General features: G+C 50.3%; 5 protein-coding genes across 5 annotated transcripts; 4 read left to right on the top strand and 1 right to left on the bottom strand.

The window, feature by feature from the left end:
- Nucleotides 1–2,013: 2,013 nt before the first annotated feature.
- Nucleotides 2,014–3,669, top strand: Z518_10267 (uncharacterized protein; the record flags this gene model as incomplete). Its single annotated transcript, XM_013411812.1, has 2 exons — nt 2,014–2,787; nt 2,845–3,669. The coding sequence occupies 2 exons, from the start codon at nt 2,014–2,016 to the stop codon at nt 3,667–3,669; spliced, it is 1,599 nt and encodes a 532-aa protein (XP_013267266.1).
- Nucleotides 3,670–4,770: 1,101 nt separating this feature from the next.
- On the bottom strand, nt 4,771–5,538 carry Z518_10266 (uncharacterized protein; the record flags this gene model as incomplete). The annotated part of the gene is made up of 1 exon (XM_013411811.1): nt 4,771–5,538. One exon carries the CDS (start codon nt 5,536–5,538, stop codon nt 4,771–4,773), a length of 768 nt encoding a protein of 255 aa, XP_013267265.1.
- A 635-nt stretch (nt 5,539–6,173) lies between these two features.
- On the top strand, nt 6,174–9,236 carry Z518_10265 (uncharacterized protein; the record flags this gene model as incomplete). The annotated part of the gene is made up of 2 exons (XM_013411810.1): nt 6,174–6,369; nt 6,415–9,236. The coding sequence occupies 2 exons, from the start codon at nt 6,174–6,176 to the stop codon at nt 9,234–9,236; spliced, it is 3,018 nt and encodes a 1,005-aa protein (XP_013267264.1).
- Nucleotides 9,237–9,467: 231 nt separating this feature from the next.
- Nucleotides 9,468–10,475, top strand: Z518_10264 (tRNA (guanine-N(7)-)-methyltransferase; the record flags this gene model as incomplete). Its single annotated transcript, XM_013411809.1, has 3 exons — nt 9,468–9,637; nt 9,711–9,889; nt 9,940–10,475. The coding sequence occupies 3 exons, from the start codon at nt 9,468–9,470 to the stop codon at nt 10,473–10,475; spliced, it is 885 nt and encodes a 294-aa protein (XP_013267263.1).
- Nucleotides 10,476–14,434: 3,959 nt separating this feature from the next.
- Nucleotides 14,435–15,524, top strand: Z518_10263 (uncharacterized protein; the record flags this gene model as incomplete). Its single annotated transcript, XM_013411808.1, has 3 exons — nt 14,435–14,801; nt 14,856–14,899; nt 14,994–15,524. 3 exons carry the CDS (start codon nt 14,435–14,437, stop codon nt 15,522–15,524), a joined length of 942 nt encoding a protein of 313 aa, XP_013267262.1.
- Between the last annotated feature and the right edge of the window lie 38 nt (nt 15,525–15,562).

Raw genomic sequence — 15,562 nt, 5'->3', positions numbered from 1 at the left:
AAGTGTAGGTTATGGCCGAAGCTGGTTCAGATGACGAGGAAGATGAAGCTAGAGATAATGCTGATGAGGACGACGCTCGAGGCTACTGCCACTACGCCTATTCGTGTCGTCGATTAGTTCTCGCAAGATATTCAGAGCGGGACCTGGGCAGAGTCAGACCGCGCAATCAAGCCGTGCGGCTCTTCATGCCCGTGCTGAATGAGTGCAGACGAGTGTAAGCTGATGAGTGCACGAGAAATAAGCTTTGTCGACGCATCTTGGGGGAATGGCCGTGTGGTTGACCTGGGAAAACATCATCCATTTGGTACCATTGGCATGATTGGCTTCAGCTGGACGGCAGTGGACAAAGAGCGATTAGACAGGACATGTTGACCTCCAACAGTAGATTGGCAAATTAACTTCGAGGACGCCAATGATCACTCTCGTCGCTATGAAGAACCGGTGGCGATGGGGCTATGTACCCAAGGAAGGCTTACTCTTTCCAGTCGAACAGTACGTCGACGCTAATCCATATCTTGCTGTTTGTACATCAATGCCACGAGAAGCGGGTCATAAAATCATTCAATGATAGGTCGAGCCATCAGCGCTTTTGCCAAAGGTCGCAATTGGCCCCTCAAATACCGGTCAAGTGGCAAAGGGTATCTGTGTCCTGAGAACTAGGTAGACATTAAGACCATGACTGTTCGCGAAGGCCTTCCTCGCCAGACGATCTACCAATTTGTCTCAGGTAAACAATCCATCACAATATCTCCGAACGGCGTTCAGATCGTACATCAAATCAGTTGGGGAACTCAAGAAGATTGCCGCTGCGGAAGGCCAGTGAGTCATCGCTGGATGCTAGGGATGGGAATTCGTGGACAGATGAAGATATCGGATCTATTGAAGTCTATCCGCAGCTGCTGAAGCATGAACGACTTCAAGGGGAGTAGTTTAATAGCTTCGAGGTCCAGATTGCGATCTTCCTAAACTCGTTCATCCTCCTGATATTGAGGAAGCTCTGAGAAACCCCCGATTCGAGCTTTGAATATTCAAATCCCATCTGTCTCACAACAAGGCCGTCTGAATTTACTTTGCATTAGAGGGTCTCCAGGCTGCACTCAGCCTTCCAGAGATTGTGGCGTGGGCCGTCCATGGAAATTCCGCCGATCGGGTGTCCGCTCAAGTTCGGAAGCTTGTTGGTGAGGTTGACCTACGGCAACGGCGTCAGGGGTCCAAAGCTTCGAATAGTTTCCAGCGACCAACCAGGTCGTTTTCTACGGGTAACCTCTACTCGGTAAAAGTGGAGCCATGGGATTGGGGAAATGCACTTCTCCGCACAAGTTTTATGTCCAGTGCATAAGGGATCATGTCGCCTTTTGATGTTGTCAAAGTCGTATTTTGAGGCTTGTGTCGGATATACATCAGTTCTTGATTCAGAAATCAATCCAGTTCGGATTAATGCTCTCCTTTCTGAAAACAGATGGCCCCGTATCAGTTCATAGAACACGCGGGATTAGGGACGTTGCCCAACCTTGTTTCCGGAGATAAGAAGAGATGTGAAGCCAGGCTGCAGATGATCTCTCGGACCCCCAGATCCGACGCAAGCAAAACCACAGCGAGAGGGTTGGAGCAAAAGGATCAGTACCAATGGCCCCACAAAAAGATTGTAGTCCATAAACCGAGCGGCAAAGGAGGGCAATTTGTTGCTAACGAGCTACCCTCCAAGCAAGTCTGCCGAAATCGCAGCAACTCCCCTTTCGATTTTTGGGAAGTTTAAATGAAAGCCGGTTCTCTCTTTCTTGCCAACTTTTCGCCTTTTTCTTGCTGTTTCATTCGAACCCAAGCATCGGATCTTTCACCAATCATCAATTCCATTTGGAGTGATCCGCTCGCTGCCTTACTTTACGCGAGCTAGCGTCGCGGAAGTACATTTGCCCGTTGAGCCAGGAAGATTTAACAGCCTTGTGAATTTGGCAGTTTTGCTTCATTCCATAATTCATCCGTATCGACTAAAAAGAAGCCTTGTCAGGCATTATGGCAGCTCCCGGGTTGTCAGATCCACCTGGCTTCGACGACAAAGGCCTGGAACACACGGATACTCCAACCTCCATATCCACATCCGAAAAAGAAGAGCAGAATCCTGACAGACGAGACCCGGATGTGGAACGAGGCATTCCGATCGTCGACACAACGCAAGACGCCGACGAGAAGGCTTCTCCTGTCACCGCCGCCGCCCACGACCCCGACATTGTCGATTGGGACGGGCCAGACGACCCCAAGAAAGCCCTCAACTGGACGAATAAGAAGAAATGGTCCAACGTTGCCATCATCTCCTGTGTCACCTTTCTGACTCCTTTGGCTTCCTCCATGGTCGCCCCGGCCACGCCTTTGATTATGGATGAATTCAACTCCTCCAACGACACCATTGCCAGTTTCATCGTCTCCATCTATGTGCTGGGCTACGCCCTTGGCCCTCTGTTCCTGGCGCCGATATCTGAGGTCTATGGCCGCCTTCCCGTGTATCATGTCTGCAACTTCATGTTCGTGATTTGGACCATGGCTTGTGCCCTTGCTCCTGGAATCGGTCCATTGCTCGCCTTTCGATTGATCGCCGGTATTGCAGGAAGTTGCCCTCTGACCATTGGAGGAGGGTCCATAGCCGATCTCTTTGTTCAGGAAAAACGAGGCGGAGCAATGGCTTTGTTTGCATTGGGACCACTGATCGGCCCGGTAGCAGGTCCAGTGGCAGGGGGATATTTGGGCCAGGGCGCAGGCTGGCGCTGGGTCTTCTGGGTGATCACCATTGCTGTAAGTTACATGAACACGGTGACGCGTCCGACTCTTTGCTAACCGGGGGGGATTCAGGGAGGCGTGGCCTTGGGATTCTCCGTGTTGTTCATGAGAGAAACATACGAGCCAGTTCTGCTGGAACGACGCGCAAAACGACTTCGAGAACAGACTGGCAATCCGGCATTGCGGTCCAAACTCGATCAAGAAATTCCCATGCGCGAGTACTTCTGGCGTGCCATTATCCGACCAACCAAGATGCTCCTTTTCTCCCCTATTGTCCTCTTGTTGTCCATCTACATGGCCGTCATTTATGGTTACCTCTACCTCTTGTTCACCACACTCACGATCGTCTTTGAGGGGCAATACCATTTCAGCCAAGGTTCTGTTGGTCTCAGCTTCTTGGGTATCGGGGTCGGTTCCATGATTGGCCTCGTTCTTTTTGGGACTCTCTCGGACCGTCTGGTCAAGAAAATGTCGGCGAAAGGCGAAATGAAGCCCGAATACAGACTCCCTCCCCTCATACCGGGCAGTTTGATCATCCCGATTGGGCTCTTCTGGTATGGTTGGTCTGCCGACCAGGGAATCCATTGGATTATGCCCATCATCGGTACGTTGTTTGTTGGCTTAGGTCTTTTGGCCACGTTCATGCCGATCCAAACCTACCTAGTCGATGCGTATCATATACACGCTGCTTCGGCCATTGCAGCAAATACCGTGCTGCGGAGTTTGATGGGCGCCTTTCTACCCCTCGCAGGGCCGGATATGTACGCAGCGCTGGGTCTCGGGTGGGGCAATTCTTTGCTTGCTTTCATCGCATTGGCCCTGTCACCTCTGAGCTGGATCTTTTACAAATATGGAGAACGGATCCGGAAAAGTCCCCGGTTTCAAGTGAAGCTGTAACCAATGCTGTACAAGGCATTTGCATGTGGATTTGCACGAGCATAGAAACTGGCGTTGTTGGACATCTAGATCAGGCGTGGTTCTGGCTTCTCTTCGCTCTATTTCAGTTGGACTACGCCCTTTCGAGATAGGAAGAGTTCTATTGGTCAGCATAATCTCCATTCAAGCCTTTCTTGGAATCTACAATGAATTTGTTCCTTCAACATTGGCTCGTGAATCGGTCACGCTCCCAACCCGCCAAGGGTTGGACCGAACCCGGGCGAGATATGGTACCATACAAAGCAGCCAATAGAGCAAGGTGGATTGTATAAGTGGATGCTTGGCACCGGTAATCGTCAATGACCTGAGTGGAACGGAGGGCCCTAACTGATATAAGATCCCCTCTCCGAAGCCGCTTCACTTCGCTTCATCTTTTCAACGCCTCGACACTGGTGATTTAAAAACGATATTTCCATATCTGCGTCCTCATCGTAATCATCCCCCTCTGAAACAGATCCGATTCTTGGGACTTTCAACATCAATTCGGAAAACAAGCACGAGAAGCATGTCTCACAACGGCTGCCCAAAGTGTGGTGCATCGATTATGTCGGGGGGCAAGACTTGTGGATCTTGTGGCGCGGTAAGTTTGTTCTTCTGTCTTTGAATGTCAATGTCACCTCGGCCAGGCCCCTGGTGTTTGCTTTTGCTCGGGGAGAGCGAGTCCGGGCGGTAAGGAGATATTATCCATGGTGAGATGGCGAATTAGGGAGTAGTGAGGCCCGACTGTGGTATAGCAAGGCAGCTTGATCCGAATCGACAAGGTATACTGACGAGTGGTTTCGGTTCTGCAGACATGCCCACGATAAATTCGGAGACTGACGGGTGAAAATGCGGTCGTGCCAGTGCATCTGTGGAAACTCCCCACGGAGGATTGTGACAGAAGGAATGAAACATGATGAGCTACGACGAGATCAGGTCCCACCAATTGATTTCGTCATTGTCATTCTTTTGCAATTGATGCTACCGAATAAATGTTGCCAAACGACTTCGCCAGACCGCCATTTGTGTTCCATGTGCATATGACTTCCGAACCGATCAAAATGCAAAGCATGCCGTTTATCTCTATCCAGGAATGACCTTTTCCAAGAATCCCAAAATATCCCGCAACTCGGCCGCATTTGTCGAGTGACCCATGCCCTGGTATAAGTGCTCCTCGATGTTTTCCTTGTCCACCCATGTGGCCAATTCTTCTTTCCCCTGCATGTACAGTTTCGCAGGAATCAACATATCCATCGTCCCATGGGCGTAGAACCATTTCTTTCTGTCCGTTTCCACGTCATCGGCCCCGTCGGTTGAATCGCCTAGCACTCTTTCCTTTCTCAATTCCTCAATCCGGTTCCTCAGAGGCAAGTATCCACTCAGACATATTACTCCTCCGACCTCGTTTCTCAACCGCCCTGCCAGCCCCCAGACCAGGCTCACCGCACAGCCTTGACTGAATCCACCCACGAGAATCCTCTTCGCTGGGGTTCCACTCTTGATTTCTTGTTCTACCAGCTGGTCCACCAAATCTACACTTTTCATGATTCCCACCTCGTCGTCGAGTGCATCTTCATCTTGTTCGTGACCGGGTCCTGGTGGCTTCATCGCGTTTGGCAATGTTTTGGGAACATACCATGCTCGAGTCATTGCGCCATGATTGTGTTCTGCGTTAGGGAGTATCCATTTCAAGTATGGCATTTTGTTGTTGAATTGGAATTGTTGCGCAAAGCCGAGCGGAAGTCCCTCAGCATCATCACCGTAGCCGTGTAGAAAGATCAAGGTGGCAGCACGCTCAGGGGAGGAAGGGGGAACAGTAGGAGGGACAACGTAGGGGGGTTTGGCAGACATGACTCTCTCTCATACTCCGCGGCGGGTTGGGAACAGGGTGACTCGAGTTGAGAGAGGAGTGAGAACGGTCGGCCGGGAGAAGAGCATGAGTTAAAATAAAAACAGAACCCGGAGGAGAAGAGGCGTGGGATTTCAGCACGCAGCCCCCAATGAGGCATTGAAGTCGAATGAGATCACATCGCGAAGATATCCAACCCAGGATTCCACAGCACGCGAGCAGGCAAGTTGAATGTCTTGCCTTTGTCGGACGAAACGTGAAGGCGAATTTTTGGGTGGGGGAAAGAAGGAGTGGGCTGAGGGGCGGTTGGTGGGCGCATCCCGAGATCTCGGACGACCTGATCCCGCTGTGGTGGGTGCAGGATGTTAGGCGATGGTGATTGTTTTTGGCTTTGTCTACCCCAATATTACGTACACAGAGATCTGTTGCTACCCTGCTAGTTAGCCCCCAGGCCACCTGGCAATTTCATTCCCATTTCCATTCTACCTCGCACCGGTTTATCTCACGACGCAGTTTCGGCGAGAACCGTCGACATTTTTGGCAGTATTTACATCTTCAGGGTGCTCTGATCACTCGGCTCACATGATTTCTCCGACTTCTAAATTTGCTTGAGATCAATCTACCAACCCTCTCGAGCATGAAGAGCCTCAAAAGAGGGTTGACAGCTGACCCAAACGCCACCAATATATCCAGCAAAGTCTTCATCAGATCCACCAAGAGTGGGCGAGTACAGAAAGTGGTGAGAGAGCAATACCTGAGGAAAGATATCCCCTGCTCCTCACAATTATGCCCTTCTTGCGCGGGTACGGCTGCTGCCAATGCCGTCGGAGTTGGTGAGTGATGTCTCGTATAGGAATGCCCCGTTAATTTCGTCTCAGTCCCTAAATTTGTCCTCTCGAAACGGCCCGCTGGAACGACGGCCTTTCCGAATGGCCATTACCTTATGCCAGACACCAACGTATTGCTCAGTGGAATGGATCTGTTCGAAGAGACGAGACACTTTCACGATGTGATCATATTGCAAACAGTCCTTGAGGAACTGAAGAATCGGAGTCTTCCTCTCTACAATCGACTGATGGCATTGACCAGAAGCGAGGAGAAGCGTTTTTACCTTTTCTTCAACGAATTTCGATCCGAGGCAGCGGTTAGACGAGCGGATGGTGAGACAATCAATGATCGAAACGACCATGCTGTAAGAAAGGCGGCTGTTTGGTACACCAACCATTTGGCACAAGCAACAGAAAGGGCCCCTGTGATAGTGGTTCTCACCAATGACCAAGGCAACAGGAGAAAAGCAGAGAAAGAAGGCATAGTTGCGCTGTTCTTACGGGAATATGTCGAAGGGTTGGACGATGCGGACCGCTTACTCGATATGGTCAATCAAGGCGTAGAAGGCCACGAAGCTCATGCCTCTCAAGGAGAACTCCTCTACCCGGAGTACTACTCCATGTCCAGGATCATGACGGGCATCAGAGCTGGTATGTTACATCAAGGCGTTTTCAATGCGTCCCCGTACAACTATTTGGAGGGCACGGTCAAAGTCCCCGCCTTCGACAGACCTTTATTGATCTTGGGAAGAGAAAACAGCAATCGATCCATATCTGGAGATGTCGTGGTGGTTGAGATCCTTCCAAAGGACCAATGGAAGGCTCCGTCATCTCAAATCCTTGATGAAGAAGCCGTCAACAGGAATGAAAATGCAGACGATGAGGAACAAGGGGAAAGCGTGGTCACGGAGACCGAACGACGAGCGCTCCAGGAAGATGTTCGACGAGCGCACATCGCTGGCAAGGAAAACAGAGCGCAACCGACATGCCGAGTGGTGGGTATCATGAAGCGTAACTGGAGGCAATTGGTGGGCACGGTTGATTCTACCGTTGGCGCCACGTCCGGAAATCGACCGACCACGGTCTTCCTGATGCCGATGGATAAGAGAATTCCCAAGATCCGAATTCGTACTCGTCAACTCAACGATATGATCGGCAAGCGAATCGTCGCAACGATCGATTCATGGGACCGAGATACGAGACACCCTGTCGGGCACTACATTCGGTCACTTGGTGAACTGGAAACGAAAGAGGCCGAGACCGAAGCCTTGCTGCTGGAGTATGACGTCCAGTATCGACCATTTCCAAAAGCGGTGCTTGATTGCCTACCCCATGAAGGTCATGGCTGGAAGGTCCCCGCTGATGCCTCTGATCCTGGCTGGAAAGGCAGACGAGACCTCCGAGATCTTCTCGTTTGCTCGATCGATCCGCCTGGGTGTCAAGACATCGATGATGCTCTCCACGCCAGAAAGCTTCCTAACGGCAATTTTGAAGTAGGTGTACACATTGCGGACGTCTCGCACTTTGTCAAGCCCAACAATCCCATGGATGCTGAAGCCACTGCCCGAGGCACGACTGTTTATCTGGTCGACAAGAGAATTGACATGTTGCCGATGCTTCTTGGAACTGATCTTTGTTCTCTCAAACCCCACGTCGAGAGATATGCATTCTCTACTCTTTGGGAGATAACTCCCGATGCAGATGTCGTGTCTTCTTCTTTCAGCAAATCTGTAATCTTATCCAGAGAAGGGTTTTCATATGAACAAGCTCAGAATAGGATCGATGATCCAAACGCGACCGATGAATTGACACAGAGTATGAGAACTTTATTGTCCCTATCACAGAAACTCCGACGGAAACGAATGGATGCCGGAGCGTTGAATCTTTCAAGTCCCGAAGTCAGAATTGAAGCAGACAGCGAGTCTCCAGACTCTCTTGCTGATGTCAAGGCCAAGGCGCATTTGGCCACCAACTCGTTGGTCGAAGAATTTATGCTTCTTGCCAATATCACCGTGGCGAAAAAAATCCAGTCTGTTTTCCCTCAGACGGCGCTGCTACGACGCCATGCATCACCGCCGGCTTCCAATTTCACTGATCTCGGCGAGCAACTGAAGCGCATGCGTGGGTTTGAGCTAGACGTGTCTAGTTCCAAAGCCCTCGCAGACTCATTAGATCGCTGCATTGATCCGAGCCACCCATTCTTCAACACCTTGATTCGGATCATGGCAACACGATGTATGACTTCAGCCGAGTACTTCTGCAGCGGATCTCACGCGGAACCAGAGTACCGACATTATGGTCTTGCCAGTGAGATCTACACACATTTCACCAGCCCGATCCGACGATACGCTGACCTCCTTGTCCATCGCCAACTGGCCTATGCGATCGGCTATGACGGCCAAGGAAGCGAAATGGTTGACGACGGTCTTCGCAATAAGGGAAAATTGGACAGGGTCTGCCAGAATCTCAATTTCAGACACAGAAATGCTCAACTAGCAGGGAGAGCGAGCATCGAGTACTATGTCGGGCAAGCACTAAAGACAAGAGCGAAGAACACCGCAGATGCGGCCATTGATGCCGACGCATACGTGATGCGAGTGTTCGAGAATGGGATCGTGGTCTTTGTTCCTCAATTTGGTATTGAAGGACTGGTTCGTCTTGAAGACTTTCAATTGAAGACGGATGAGGTCTTGAGGCGGGAGAGTGACTTTGATGCGGATGCATACCGGCTGACCGTCTTTGAGAAGGGTCATGAACGAGAGGCTGTGACCGTTGAATTGTTCCAACAGCTTAAGGTTCGAGTTAGTTCGGAAGAGAAGGACGGTGCCAGAGAGAAGGGCAAGAGAAGGGTTCGAGTGGTAGTTTTATCTTGAAAGGCATAAGTAAATATGATAGAGACCCTGTCAATCCTGACCAGGAAGACAATGAAGAGAAAAGTGTCGGACCGTTCGTGTTGAAGAGCCATAATGGGAGTTGACTTTATCGTTGGTTCCGCCGCCAAGAGAAAATAAAATATTTCTGATGGGAAGGATTAATTAATTTGCGAGTCTTCGAGTGATTCTTTTACGGCAACAAACTTGACAGGCGGTCGGCATGATACAACCATGACTGGACCTCCGAACAAACGGCGAAAAAGAGAAGACTACAAAAAGAATCAGGAGAGTCTCAAGACTGCAGGAAATGGACTTCAAAGTGGCAACATCAAACTGCCCCAAAAGAAGTTCTACCGACAACGGGCTCATGCGAATCCTTTTTCCGATCATGCTCTGACATAGTGAGTCCTCCTCATGTGTCATGAACGGCTGTACTCTTCTAGACTTTCCGCCAACCGTGCTCACTATTTGTAGTCCTACCAGCCCAGCCAACATGGACTGGACCCCTCACTATCCTGCATTTGTGCAATGCAAGGCTGAGGATGGAAAGCGAGGAACTTTGACCCAAGATGTTGAGGTTGCAGATATCGGCTGTGGTTTTGGTGGCCTTCTTGTTGCCTTGTCACCCATGTATCCCGAGACCTTGATGCTCGGTATTCGCCATTCAATTCGTTTGGTGTTTCTGTTGCTGACCACGAGGTAGGTATGGAGTTACGACTTCAAGTTCTGGATTATGTTACCAATCGAGTCGCCGCTCTCCGCGCTCAGAACGAATCCAAATCGTCTTCCGTGGACGGCAAGCCAACACTCTATCAAAACATCTCGGCCATACGGACGAATACCATGAAGTTTCTTCCCAATTATTTCCGTCGTGCCCAGCTGTCAAAGATATTTTTGTGCTTCCCTGATCCCCATTTCAAGCAGAGGAAACACAAAGCACGTATCGTGTCTGCTCAGCTCAACGCCGAATATGCTTTCGTCACAAAGCCAAAGGGGATGGTCTATACCATTACAGATGTCGAGGAGCTGCATCAGTGGATGGTCAAACACTTTGAAGGGGAGGAAGCAGGCGACGTCAAAGAGTTATGGGAGAGAGCAACCGAAGAGGAGCTTGAAGCGGATCCGTGTGTGAAGATCATGAGTGAGGAAACAGAGGAATCCAAGAAAGTTACAAGAAATGGAGGAAAGAAGTTCATTGCTGTCTTTCGGAGAAGGGAGGACCCTGAGTGGCCTGACTGACCATCAGCATAAGTAGCGGGAGTTTTCCATACAATAAGATTCTTCCTCCTGGCCCAAAGACATCACGGATATATTCAAGGGGAGGGAGAGTAACCGAACTACCGGACTTGTTGGACTTCGGGGTTCGCCTTCTTTCCAGATTTCCTTCGAAAAAATTATCATGACTGAGTCTTTCCAGATTGCCTACGACAGGAGTCATTTCTACAGTCTGGCCTTGTTTCAAGACGTCGATATCTCTTAGTGGACCAGTATATTTCTTCCGACTATCAACAAACCATTGGATGACTGAGACCGATCACATGCTTTTCAGTTGGGAACGTGAGGAGGACAAGCCGTGAACATGGCGAGGGCTATACCGACCTGTTTCTTGATAATGTCTATCCTCAATTTGAAAAAAAGCCAGCTTACCAAATTGCAAGTCCAGCCAAGGCAATCTGGCAGAATGAAGGAACGGGATGTGGGTAACTTAGGTGGGATTAGCACGTGTGATTCCTAGGGCGACCACCGATGCCGACGCGATGGCGTTGAAGGCGCGCTGCTGGAGCCCAAGGACATGCCACCGAACATTATGATGGGAATCAACGTCAACCAGAGGGTATTCAAGAGGAAGCTTTAAGTCGGCCATGGACTTGAGCAAAGAACCGAGAGGCTGGAAGTCCACGATCTCGAGCGAAGGCGTACACTGTTCGGCTGCCTGTGGTCATGATGTTCACTGCCGCAAAACTGGGCAGGAAACAGTCAGCCATATTCCTGCAAATTCTGGGCCTCTCAGTTGAAGGTCGCATAATGAAAGCGATTCAACCCACCAACAGGCAAACCGGGGGGAACATGGGCAAACAGATTGATCCCAACTTGTTTCCAGTCGCATGAGAGAATTTTGTTGCATTGGACCGGTGGACGAGCTGATCACGGTTTGCACGTTACTGGACACAAGCAAGAGGACGCTCAGGGAGATGAAGACTGTTACCACCCGATCACGACGCATCCGATTATGTAATTTTTGGTCCAACAACCATTGGATGTCCGACTCCCTCGATGCAATGGGACAGTTATCCTCACTAAACTCGTATTAGCAATGTGGTCTCGCAAATGAGAGGAGTGAGAAAGAGGCTAGAAAGCCAGATCGGGGTAATTCTAAGTGAAGCTATACATATAACCCATCTTGACGGCTTCCCCGTCGTAAGATTAACGGTATGCATAATTTCGCAAAGAATCCTTGATCTGAAGAGGAAACTCGGCCTGTATTGGAGGGAGTATGAGGCCAGGCCCAGCAACAGCAAGACCTGTCCCGATGGACCCAACACAAGTCTTGAGAGGACTTATGATGGCGTCAAACCCGGTGAAACTTTCCATAAGTTTGAATTAAAAAGTATGAATCTCGGAGGAGACAATTCACCAGGGTGTGGGAAAACAAACTAACCCGAGATCACCTTGCAAAAAGGCCCAATAAACCAGGCAAGGCATTCCGGCTAGCTGGTTTCATTACTGATTGTTCAATACACAAAGTCACCGGATCGGTAGCCGAGCAAAGTGCAACCATATCAGGGTGGATTTGGTGACCAAGGGAAGTAGCCTTGTCATAAGTGCATTGACCAGGAATGTAGAGACGTTGTAACCGATATAAATCGGGAATTGGTGTCATCAATGTGACGGTGATGCAAGAGAAATAATCTGAGAACGAGCTGGCCACCAAGGCAACCCAATCAGCACTATTGATCCGCCCAGGCCTGATGGCTATCAGGATCATTTGAACCACGGCCATGGCCCAGCAAGGAACATCTGCCATCTGGTTAATACAGTTCTTTCTCATTCGCATCTCGTACCGGCGTTTCTGCTTCGCTTGAAAAATGACCACGTCGCACCAAGATTCATTCAATGCGGGTGTATTTTCTTCCCACGCTTCAAGAAGTCATGGCCATGGAGAAGCCAGAAAACGTTCCAAAGGAAGCCGCATGGATATGGGGCTCAGAGGACGAGGTAAGAGATCGAAGTCTTTGACCGGGTTGAACAGCGAGGCCGCCGCGCAGATCTCCTATTCTACCCGAGTACATGCTGGCTTGTTGGGGAATCATGATAGGTGAGCTGCTCGATCTAGAGGAGTTGTCGAAGAAGTGCAGGGAGCTACGAAAACATTCGTTCCTATTCGTCAGTGCACCGGTGAATTTACCTGGCGGCATTGCTACTTTGGCGAATGCGTTGTGCATTTTATAAGAGCCCTCGGTCAACTCGAGGTGCCATGTCGGCTGGTTCGGGTCTGGAAATTGCTAACCCCTAGAAAAATCCAATTTTGGGAAGGGGGAAACCACGATCTAATCTATCCAGGTCATCACCTTCACCGTTGATGTGTACCGCGCCCGTTTCAATCGCTCAAGCGATCTTCAAACCTCTCCGGAGATCCTCGCCGGTTTCAAAAGAATACAGCGAGACGGTAGGGCCGAAAGACTCGACATGGTGTATGTCCGTTGAAGGGCCAATGTTTTCCTAAGCTATCGCCCGGGGTCACTTTTGAGCATGCGGTGGAAGGGTTCGAGAATTGTCTTGTGCACCAGGATCCGTTCGGCTGCCCATACAGATCTGACCAGCATGAAGGAAAGTCCCTAACGCAGATTCCCGCTCTGCATGTGGCCTATTGGCGTCCCCGTAGACTATTGTGGAGGCCTTCCCGCCCAATTCCATCACAGTTGGTTTCGGATATCGACCTGCGAGCGAAGCAATGATCGATCCGACAGCCGTGCTACCGGGTAAAGATGATTGTCTCAATAGTAGGCAACTTGGTAAGATGACAAGTGACCTTCGCGGCGTCAGCTGGCCGATGATATTATGTGTTTAAGCAACACGGCGGAAACCTTGTGCCGTGCAGGACCGAGGCCAGGGCCCAATGAGTGACGGGTGCCGCTTCCGGGCCTTTTAGAATGACGGTGTTTCCCCTACGGCGAGGTCAATTGAGCAATGCATCTCTCACACGTCTTTGATCAAAGACATACATGGCAGGCGGTTGCAAAATTGCTCGGATACCAAGCACGTTGGGAGCATTCTAGGGGGCAATTCCTAGTATTACACCGAAGGGCTCTTTCACCACTATCGCCGTCTTGCCCTCTTCTACAATGAGGACAGTCGAAGCCAGAGCAGTATCGACCAAACCCACGATGCTTTTTCATTCCTCGTACGCCAATTTGAGTTCAAAATCGAAAACTGCTTTAGGTTCTCCCAGTCTCAGAGTAGCTGTAATGGTATAGTTCCTGCCGACGTTCCTTGAGCAGTTCTGCGGCATGAAGAAAGATAGATGTCTCGGCGTTCGGAGGGCTTGGTTCTACGCCAATGCTGAAAAGCCCTCGCTGCCGAAGCGATGGTATTGTCCACGTCCGCAGTGTCCGCAGAGGAGCAACGATATAGAACTCGGTCGTTAATGGGAGAGACAACATCGAGGTTTGTAGACATCGTTGTCTCACGACCGTGGAACCACAGCGGAGTAGTAGATTCTACGTTGATGCGACTTGAGGGTGACAGCAGACTGAGATCCTGATGCATCTCTAGCCATTCTTTCCATGCTAGAATCTCGGTTCCTCCAGGATGGCAATATTGACGCCGATGGCAGCGACCTACGCCTTATTAAATGGCTTGCTTTGAGCAAAGCCTTCACTTGAAATACGTGAAGACTTAGGATACCGGAAAACCAATGTCTTGGGCCCCATCTCAAGAGCTTCTGGCTTACGATGACCGGATTGCCCTCGTGGCGCATCAGGAGCTTGGAGGTGGTCCGCGACTGCCCTCACAGGCCACAGACCGGAGCTCCGCCTAACCGGGGCTCCGACTCCCCTGTGTCCTCCCCACTACTATGTGATACTAGTAAGTACTAACTAGTGTATCCGTACCACCTCCCAACCACCAGAATCTGTTGTCGCTCAACTCAGTACACAGGAGTGATTTGTTTCGCTTCCTTGCCTTCTTTTCAGGGCATCATGTCGGACCGGAATAACAAGCCTTTCGAACTTACAAGCAACACTCCTCGATCGAGCAAGACGACGATCAATATCGCTGGCTTCCATGTATACCTGTACGGAGTCGACAGCCTGACGCCCGAGCAAGCTCACGACACAATTGTCCTGTTTCATATCCATGGCCGCACCAGAACGTACACAGACGCAGAAGCGATCGCGCACGAGCTGCTGTTCAGATTCCGAAAGCGAGGTGGAACTCGAAAAGGCCTGGTCGTTGCAACTTTTGACAATCGAAACCATGGAATGAGAGCGGCATGTCTTCACAAATCACTTCGTGTCTCATTTCTGGCAACTGATAAAGTGTTTTCTAGATCGATAACATGGCGGTGTAAAAATAATCAGTCGTACCGACTCGGAGTGTGCAGCTAACGAAGCTTTTCAGGCAAGACTGGAAAGGGGGAAATCCCAGACATGCGTATGACCGCCGTTGGTCGCCCCCATGCATCAGTTGACTAAAGAGGAGACAGGCAAGACATGCTATCCACGATAGGTACGGCGACTCCGTACCTGAGCTAAATAGCTGTGGGATCTAAGTCAACTGCGCACTTCAGACGGCATTGTCCTTGACATTCAGATTGTTCAGAAGCACCTTGCGACTTATGTCGACGGTGCGTTCCTCCCGACAGAGTTCATCGCCACCGGCCTGTCACTGGGAGGCCATGCCACCTGGAACATCCTTGCAGAAGAACCCCGCATTACGAAAGCCATTATCATCGTCGGATCACCGAACTTGACTGACCTACTCCTCGAGCGACTGAGAGGATATACCTCCACCGCTGATGTTCCAGACGGCACGAGAGAATGGCCACGGTCGATTGCGAAGCTCTACCAGGACAGAGACGAGGCAATTTTGAAGATCTCGGGGAAATCAATCTTAATCTTGAATGGTCTCACTGATACCTTGGTTCCGAGCAGGTTCACCCGTCCTTGGGTAGAAAAGTACGCCGCCAGCAATCAGGTTGAATTCATCGAGCAGAAAGAAAACGGCCACTGGCTGTCGTACGAAATGATGGACAGGATCGTCGATTGGCTACTGCCGGTTCTAAGCTAGATGGATGTGTCACACGTGGAGGAGGAAGGACATGGAAA

The sequence above is a fragment of the Rhinocladiella mackenziei genome (genome assembly GCF_000835555.1).
Source record: "Rhinocladiella mackenziei CBS 650.93 unplaced genomic scaffold supercont1.9, whole genome shotgun sequence".
Taxonomy (NCBI): Eukaryota; Fungi; Ascomycota; class Eurotiomycetes; order Chaetothyriales; family Herpotrichiellaceae; genus Rhinocladiella; species Rhinocladiella mackenziei.
This window is presented reverse-complemented; position numbering and strand designations above follow the sequence as displayed.